Consider the following 9,490-nt stretch of genomic DNA (forward strand, 5'->3'; position numbering starts at 1 on the left):
GCGAAGCACAAAGCAGAATTTCGGGTGTTTTCTCCCGCAGTTATCATGTTGCAGTGGAGTGCACATGTACTGTGAGTGCATTGTCTTTCTATTCTTTGACCTTATAAACGACCTGATGTTGGAAAGACGGACCTGAGACTGCACTCTTTCTGTTAGCCAAATTACCCTCAATCACAGAAAACGGTCTTGGATGTCTCCCATCATTTCCTGTCAATGTAGTCATCTTAGTATTGGTTCCCCTTGAGGGAGAAGCCTAGCTCTCCTTGCCCTCGTTAGATGCAATTGGTCTGATATTCTATAGACGACGATGGAACCGTTTGTCACCACATCTATTTTATCCGTGTAGTCTTGTCTAGGTTTTGAAATAATGATAACTGAACAAAGAGATTTCAATAAAAAGTCTGGGCAACAGAAGAGAACATAAGCATCCATTGTATGCACCTGAACAACTTAACCTCATCTCAAGCCTGCAATTAGTGACTTCTGTTTCAAACTACCCTAATTAAAAATTGCTCAAAAGCTTCTCTAACAAATCAATCTATTGTTGGAGCCCCTGCTCCCTTTGTCTTGATGCATCTGACTGATCAGTGAGACGTTAGTTGATTTATAAAGAGGACCAGGGGTAGAATATGAAAGCTGTGGCAAGAGGACATACACAGCTCCAACAGGAATGGTTCAGCTGCCAAGTAAAGACTGTTTTGCAAAAAAATTGCTTTCGACAAAACTTTGAGGGACTTTGAAACAGCATCCTCCATTCATCACAGTCTTTGGATAGGTCAAACGCATGAAAGACTGTTCTCAAGGTCACATGATTTTACATTTTGTCAAAGGTCGTTTGTAATGAGGTGCAAAGATGGAGGACAACAAAGACGAAATTGCCATAGTTGGGATAGGATGCAATTTCCCAGGAGGTAAGAATGGATCAGATAAGGAGTTAATACATTTTGTATGTCTAAAGATAACAAGCCAGAGTGATGCTGAATTTTGCCCTTTTGTTTTAGGTGAGGGGCTTGACAATTTCTGGAAGGTTCTATTGGAAGGGAGGAACTGTGTAGTAGACATCCCAGACGAGAGGTTTGACAGCACTTATTGGTATGATCCTGATGATAGCAAACCTGGGAAGACGCAAACAACCAAAGCTGCTCTTATAGATGGGTAAGATATCAAGACATTCTTGCTCTATTCACTTGAACAGTTGTGAAGTTGCATGAATAATATTGAAACATTGAACTTTCAAAGTGTTTGTTATATTTTACATTAAGACTTGTCTTAATGGTAAGGTAAAGCAGAACTCTGTAATGGGAATCTTGTTTATCTCCCAGGTTTAATGAGTTTGATCACAAGTTCTTTGGCATCACTGAGGCTGAAACGGATTTCATGGACCCTCAGCACAAGCTCCTACTCCAGTGTACATACAGGGCATTAGAGGATGCTGGAATGCCGATGGAGAAAGTCAGTGGGACCAGAACAGGTGTTTACATAGGTAACCATAATGTTAAACAATTGGTCACAAAAAAAAAGTACATATCCTGAAGAAAATGTTGTGCTTGCTAGCTTGTTTTAAAGTTTTTATGGTTGTGAAATAAACTGTGGTAGTGACTGCAGTAGTAATGGTAGTTGGAAAATGTTGGTAGATTGATTGATTGGATAAGATAGGATAGCCTGAACATGTGAAAGTTGGTTTGTGGATCACTAGCTTGAACGTTTCAAGACTTACTGTTGGCGAGTTATTTAATGGATGTGTATTTATTTATAGTTGCTGGGAAAAAATGTAAGGATTTGAAGTTAGGCAAGTCTCAATGTTTCGATGGTCTTGTAGCTAATTGGCCAAAAGGAGCAGGACCATTTTGATTATCTACTTCTGTGCAGTATTTCTATGGTTCTCATTCAAACCCACCTTAAATTATACACATTTTAAATGATTATAGTTCAATAAGTATATATAGTATCAAAAACCTTTTAGCAATCAGTCTAAGTAGGGTCAGTCTGAACATCTCAATGTTAATTTGGAGTTGATAGCTTAAACAGTCAATGGGCTTATTTTTCCATTGAAATGCATTGGGAGCTCATTTAAATATTGTTATATTGCAACCAGCATATTGCTATAGTACAAAAAGTATAAATGCTACCAAAAAGCAATCTAAATTGGCAGTCTGGGCATTTGGAAGTTGGTTTCGTGTTTATAGCTAAAATCTTTTAAACTCCTTCAAATAATTATAAGTATGTAAGAACTCTACAGTTTTGCTTTTTCTTCAGCAAGCACACTTAATTGCAGTGACACAATATAAAGTGGGAGGACAGTGAATAACACTCTGCAATGGATGTGTTCTCACAGGTCTCATGAACAGGGACTATGAGACCCTCCTGAACAACAGACCCAGCACCATAACCCACTACAATGGCACAGGGACGGCTATGAGCGTGGCGGCCAACAGGATATCCTTCATCTTCAATCTCACTGGTCCCTCGTTTGCCATAGACAGTGCATGTTCCTCCTCCTTGGTGGCTCTCCATTCTGCCTGCCAGGCCATCAAGCAAGGTAGTTCTATTCATAATTAACAGAAAGACCTATAATTTTTTTGGCATATTTCAATCATATTATTACCACTTAACTGTTATTCAATCTGCTTTACTCAGGAGACTGTGAAATGGCTCTCTGTGGCGGTGTAAGCTGTATCATAGAGCCGCGAGTCTTTGTCGCTCTCAGCAAGGCAAAGATGATTTCACCTGAAGGCACCAGCAAACCTTTCTCCAGCAGAGCAGATGGCTATGGCAGAGGAGAGGGCTGCGGGATTATTCTGCTGAAGCCACTGAAAAACGTAAGAGTATAATGTTTACTATGTTTTAAATTGAACTAATTTGAAGTTGTTTAATTTTGAACCACATAAATCACAAAGTTCTATTTTGTACCATAAATAAATTGTAACATTACAGCTAATGGTACCCAAATGTATCCTTGAACAGGCTCTGAGGGACTTTGACAAGGTATGGGGCATAGTAAGAAGAACTGCAGTAAACCAAGATGGTCACACTGTCACTCCAATCACCAAGCCATCCATGGTCCAGCAGGTAGAGCTACTACACAGAATCTACTCGGCAGAGTCTGACCTGTCATCTGTCCAGTACATAGAGGCTCATGGGACTGGAACTCCAGTGGGGGATCCCATAGAAGCAGGCAGCATCTCCAAAGTCATTGCCAAAGCCAGACCTCCAGGTTCAGAAACACTCTGCATCGGCTCTGTGAAAGGCAACATTGGACACACAGAATCTGCAGCTGGTGTGGCAGGTCTAATCAAGGTACTACTAATGATGAAGCATGAAACCATTGTCCCTTCACTGTTCTACTCTGAGGACAGTGCCAGTATAGATGCTAAAGCTCTCAATGTAAGAGTTCCGATCAAAGCAGAGAAGTGGGAAAAAACAGAGCCCATGGCAAGGCTAGCTGGCATTAATAGCTTTGGGTTTGGAGGGACAAATGCTCATGCGATAGTGAAGGAGTATGTGCAGGGCAACAACACCAGATTGACTACTTATGACTGTCCCAAGTTGTTTGTTTTGTCTGCAGCCTCTGAGAACTCATTGGCAATGTCTATCACAGACACATATCAAAGACTTAGCAGAGATAAGCAAACTGACATACTCACTTTGATGTTTACCTCAGCATGTAGGAGGAGCCATTTGAGACACAAATACAGGAAAGCATTTATGACGTCCTCTGTCCCCGACTTAGAGAATCAACTGCAATGTGTGATGAACAGGAAGCTTGAGCCATCAAGGTCAGATAACAGGTTGATTTTTGTGTTCTGTGGGAATGGAGTGACCTACAGGGGAATGTGTAAGCAGCTTCTGAAAGAGGAGCCAGTGTTCAGAGAAAAGGTCAGAGAGGTTGAGAATCTCTTCCAGAATTACAAAAGTACTGGCATCTCACAAAAGATAGCAAACGATTTTGACAATGATGATTATACCAAGCCAGATGTTGTTCAGCCCCTCCTCTTTGCCATTCAGGTTGGCATTGCCAGTCTCTTCAAGCACTGGGGCATCAAACCAGATGCCATTCTTGGCCACTCTGTTGGAGAGGTTGCTGCTGCCCACTGCTCTGGTCTGCTGTCCCTTGAGGATGCAGTGAAGGTGATCTATTTCCGCAGTACTCTGCAGAGTAAGGTAACAGGAGGGAAAATGCTTGTGGTCAGTAACATGGCTGTGTCAGAGGTCCTGAAAATCCTTCCAATCTACTCTGGGAAGGTTTGCCTGGCTGCTTTCAACAGCCCACAGTCCTGCGCCCTCTCAGGTGATGCAGACGCTATAGACAATATCCATCAAAAGCTGACAGCTTTGTTTAGAGGCAAGAATCTGTTCCTCCGTGTACTGGATGTACCTGCTGCATACCACAGCCATATGATGGATCCCATAGTGGACCATATTGAGGAAAGTATTGGTTCTTTGACAGCGAACAAAATGGATTGTGAGCTTTTCTCAACAGTGACTGGAGACATGTACACCCATGGAGACTTTAGCACAGGGAGATATTGGGCTAGGAATATCCGAGAGCCAGTTTCATTTGAGCATACAATGAAAGCAGCGACCAAAGACCAGAAGAATGTGGTCTTTGTGGAAATAGGCCCTAGAAGGGCTCTACAAAGGTACATCCAGGAGACTCTGGGAAATGACACTATAGTTCTGTCCTCAGTGCAGCCAGAAAAAGATCATGAGACAATGCTGACCACTGTGTCCAAAGTGTTTGAACAGGGGGTCCATGTAGACTGGGACAAGTTCTACGAAGGCTGTGAGGCATCACCAACACCTCTTCCAAGATATCAGTTTGATAATCTGACAAAAGAGGTGTATTTTGAGGCTGTAAGACAAGGAAATGAAAAAACAGCTTCCTCTCAACACCCACTGATATCTCAGACAAAGCATGAGAGCAAAGAGCACAAATGCAATCTTTCATTAGATACTGCAGCATATCTCTGGGAGCACAAAAACAATGGTGTTGCCATTGCTCCAGGTGCATTGTATGTTGAACTGGCTTTTGCCTCCATAATGGCAAGTTCAAGACCAAAGATGCCGATTTGCTCGATGCAGCTAAGTGTAACTTTTCAGAGCTTGTTTACACTCAGCACAAACTCTCAGCATTTGAAAGTGGTACTGGAGGCAACCGAGAATGAGACCATGTTTAAGATACAGTCTCCCTCAGCAACACACGCATCAGGCACCATTTGTTGTCGAAGTGGGCGAACATTGGTTGAGGAACAAACCATTTGCCCGGATGTCATTTTCAAAAGGTGCAAATCCGTGGTAAAGGGGGAGGAGATCTATTCATTCCTCTCCCGTGCAGGTTTTGAGTATGGTCCTATTTTCAGACAGCTGGATGATGTACATTTCGGCGATGAATTCAAGGAGGCGGTGTCAGCAATTAAGGTCTCAGGTGAGGTGCTGAAACAGCTTCATGAGTACTTCCTTCACCCTGTGGTGTTGGACTATTTTCTGCAAATGACTGCTATGGTAGCTGTTGGAGGACTGACCACCAGGCCGGTTTTCCCATCTGCCATTGGCAGTGTGGTAATAGCAGCACCTCTGCAGGAGGACATGATTATGTATCTGAGAGCAATTCAAGAAACCTCAGACTACTTAGATGTTTGTGGTTGCTTTTCCAATAAAGCCGGACATGTTTTAGTGGAACTAAAGCATGTGAGGATCTCGTTTTTAGGAAATTGTTCACACGTTGCAGAGTCATTCTTCTTTCACAATGAACTTTTCACCATCACTGACAATACCCATGTAAGCTGTAAACCCAAAGCCTTGATCTTCGAGGACATCCTGGGAGTTGGCACAGCATTGAGGCCATACCTACACCAAACATCATTTTTTGTCTTGAACAGAGAGTTTGGAACCAACCCACAAGTTCGAGACTTAGTGTCTCACTCTCTTCAAGGTGATGCTGGTGTAGATTCACAGGAGGTACTGTTCATGTGGGGTGTACAAGACCTCAGTCATCTGTCGACTGAGATGGCATTGGAATGCTTGGTTGACTGCTGTGAGCATTATCGTCAGATTGTTCTTGCCTTGAAAGAAAACAAGTGTTCCTGCACAATCCGAGTCATAACCTACCGTTCAGCAGAGACGACCGTAGACCATGTCAGTCCTGGTTTTGTCCTGTCCGGCATGACAAGAGCCTGTGCTGCTGAGATACCAAGCCTCTCCTTTCAGCTGATTGACCTTGCTTCTGTGTCAAGTGAAGACATTCAGGCATTGGTTCATGTGATTAACACCAGCAAACACCCAGAGGTCATGATTAGCAGGGGCCAGATATATTCAACAGTGATAGTCCGTACGCCCATAAAAGGGATTGCCAGCTCTGAGGGAACTGTCTACTCTTTGAGTTCTGGGCAGTTCATCCTTCAGACTGCTGATCCATACAGAATGACTAGCTTGTCTGCCATGCCTTCTGATGTAAAGGATAACCACATCCAGGAGAAATCAGTTGAGATTCAGCTCAGTGAGATTTGTGTTCATTCCTCAGACTACTTTTCTGTCAGCGTCTCTGATCTGAACTTTGGCCAGACAATGTACTGGAACAAACATGCTTCTCAGAACCACCAGCTTTTGGCCCTTGACTTCAGTGGCACTGTCACAGCTGTAGGGAAAGGTGTGAGCAAACTGAAAGTGGGAGAGCATGTAGTTTCATGTTATCCTATTGCTGCATCTTCGAAGGTTGTGATTCCAGAAGCAGCATGCTACAACCCGAAGAGGCTCCCATTTCTGAAGGAGGCTCCATGTGTGTCCTACTTTTTGCTGGCATGGGAAATCTTGTACAGAGCGTTACCCCGAGTCAAACAACAGAGAAGGTTGGCCATCATCTCCTCTGTACCTGACTCTGTTCTGCTGAAGGTCTTAACCCAAACGGCAAACAAATCAGGATGGAATGCCATCGTTCTGCCCCAGTTTAGTGGACAACTCCTGAACATTGATCAGTGTAATACATTTGTTGTATTGCCTCCCTTTGATCCATCTGTAGTGGTAAGAATAAGCAGTGGAGCCACAGCAAAGAATATTGTTGTAGTCTGTGACAACCAGGTGTCATCCTCAGCAAACATTTTTGCACATGAGAGTGAACATACACACATCCAAACACTTTACGTGTCAAATGTTTTCCAGAGAGCCAATATAAAGGCACAGAAAACAAAGATCCACAATTGGTTGAGGTCATTACATTTGGATGGTGTATCGCAATCTCTGCAAACCATTACCTTTCAATCGACAGACACAAGAGATCCTCAGCCCACTGTGCACTGTGAGTCCTACTTCAGAGCTAAGGCTGTGTCTCAAGTAGTTTTGGGTCATGCGGATTCAGAAAATACACTATCTGATATCCCTTTGCTAATGAGACCACGGCAGCTCTTTAAGAAGAGTTGTGTGTACATTGTGACCGGAGGGCTCTCGGGTTTGGGACTCGAGACTGTGAAGTTCATTGCTCACAGAGGTGGCGGATGCATTGCAACCCTGTCCAGAAGTCCTATGTCAGCTGAGATGCAGTTTGAGATGGACACTCTCCAGAGGAGATGTGGGGTGTCTATCATGAGTGTCCAATGTGACGTGTCAGTGTCAGGGCAGGTTGTGAATGCAATCACAGCAATTGTACAAATGTTTCCCTCCTGTCCAATCAAAGGAGTGTTTCACAGTGCAGCTGTGTTGCATGATGCTTTGATCGAAACCCTTGACCGATCACACTTCAATAAAGTTCTTCGACCCAAAGTGAATGGGGCATTGAATCTTCACTATGCAACACAGCACAACAAATTGGATTACTTTGTGTGCTACTCTTCCATCTCTTCGTTCATTGGCAATGCTTCGCAGTCTAACTATGCAGCAGCCAATTCGTTCCTGGACACTTTCTCTCATTATCGGCGAAACCTTGGGCTTGCTGGACAGTCCATCAACTGGGGGCCTTTGAACCTCGGTCTCTTGTTGAACAGAGACAATTTCCAAAGGTTTCTTGAGGCAAAGGGCATGATGATAATGGAGGTGTCAGAAGTCCATGAGGCCCTTGAAAAGTGTTTGTTGATGAACAATCCACAGCAAGTCATTTGCAAATTCAACTTCAGAAATCTGAGCAACCACGTTCTCTCCCAAAACGCATCTCTCAGAGGCAGGCTGACAGCTTTGGTCGAGCAAGAACTTGAGAACACCAACATGACAGAACCCATTGTCCAACAGCTTTCCACAGCACATGAGAATGTCAGGGCTATGCTAAGTGAAATCACCAGTGTTAGCATAGATGAGGTAAATGACGACACTGCCCTGTATGCACTGGGTATTGACTCAATGTTGGCTATGACTCTGCAGAATTACATCTTCCAAGAGAGAGGTGTGAATGTTCCCCTGGTTAAACTACTGGATCCAACCACCACACTGTCTACATTGGTAACAATTCTGGAAGAGAGTGGGTAAGACAGCAATGTGTACTAGCAACATTGAAATATTTTACTGAGTATTTTGGATTATAACACTGTCTAATATAATTTGTATTGGTAAAAGTTCCATTTATTTTAATTGATTCTACAGTGCCTTCGGAAAGTATTCAGACCCTTTGACTTTCTCCACATTTTGTGACGTTACAGCCTTATTCTAAAATTGATTAAATTGTTTTTTCCCCTTGTCCATCTACACACAATACCCCATAATAATAAATTCGATTTTTGCAAATTTGTTACAAATAAAAAACTTAAACCCTTATTTACATAGGATTTCAGCCTCTTTGCTATGAGATTCAAAAATTTTTGAGTTCAGGTGCATCCTGTTTCCATTGATCATCCTTGAGATGTTTCTACAACTTGATTGAGTCCACCTGTGGTAAATTCAATTGATTGGACATGATTTGGAAAGGCAGGATCGAGCCAAAGATGAATGGAGCAAAGTACAGAGAGATCCTTGATGAAAACCTGCTCCAGAGTACTCAGGACCTCAGATTGGGGCAAAGGTTCACTCCCCAAATACAGGTGTGCCAAGTTTGTAATAGCTGCCAAAAGTGCTTCAAGATAGTACTGAGGAAAGTGTCTGAATACTTATGTAAATGTGATATTTCTGTTTTTTTATTTATTTTTTATTAGCAACAATTTCTGTTTGTTAACATTGCATGTTAACATTTTGTGAAATGGAGGTTTAGAGTTTTGTTGAGTGTGGCTTAAAGTCTAAGTTGCAAAAATACCCCTACTCCATTGATACGAAAAGCTCATTGAATTATCCAGTGACATAATCAAAGCCTGAGGTTTTGTCAACTATATTATACTATATTACCAAGAATAAAGGCACATTTTCAGTCTGCTCCTGTTTTCTTTTAATTTTAGACCATTAAGCTCATTTTGCAGCTGCTTTCAGTCTTTAGCTATAAACCTTGCTGCATAAATGTTTAAAAGTTCTGTGACATTGTCATTCTTCCAAACAGAGGCATTAGCAAGTATGAAAAACCCACAGAATAAGTAGAACATTAAAG

At 42.5% G+C, this 9,490-nt stretch overlaps 1 protein-coding gene across 1 annotated transcript; it reads left to right on the forward strand.

Moving 5' to 3' along the window:
* The first annotated feature begins 585 nt into the window (after window positions 1–585).
* pks1 (polyketide synthase 1) lies at window positions 586–8,834 on the forward strand. Its single transcript, XM_024392805.2, has 5 exons — window positions 586–1,155; window positions 1,323–1,483; window positions 2,336–2,539; window positions 2,638–2,819; window positions 2,965–8,834. The coding sequence occupies exons 1-5, from the start codon at window positions 854–856 to the stop codon at window positions 8,446–8,448; spliced, it is 6,333 nt and encodes a 2,110-aa protein (XP_024248573.1). The 5' UTR covers window positions 586–853; the 3' UTR covers window positions 8,449–8,834.
* Window positions 8,835–9,490: the final 656 nt, after the last annotated feature.

The sequence above is a fragment of the Oncorhynchus tshawytscha genome, linkage group LG29 (genome assembly GCF_018296145.1).
Source record: "Oncorhynchus tshawytscha isolate Ot180627B linkage group LG29, Otsh_v2.0, whole genome shotgun sequence".
Lineage (NCBI taxonomy): Eukaryota > Metazoa > Chordata > Actinopteri > Salmoniformes > Salmonidae > Oncorhynchus > Oncorhynchus tshawytscha.

Excerpts from the sequence above, each read along its gene's own strand:
- pks1 (XM_024392805.2), top strand. The coding sequence starts at position 854 with ATGGAGGACAACAAAGACGAAATTGCCATAGTTGGGATAGGATGCAAT. Across the intron at positions 1,484-2,335 it reads CAGAACAGGTGTTTACATAG|GTCTCATGAACAGGGACTAT; the intron begins GTAACCATAATG and ends GTGTTCTCACAG. Across the intron at positions 2,540-2,637 it reads CTGCCAGGCCATCAAGCAAG|GAGACTGTGAAATGGCTCTC; the intron begins GTAGTTCTATTC and ends TGCTTTACTCAG.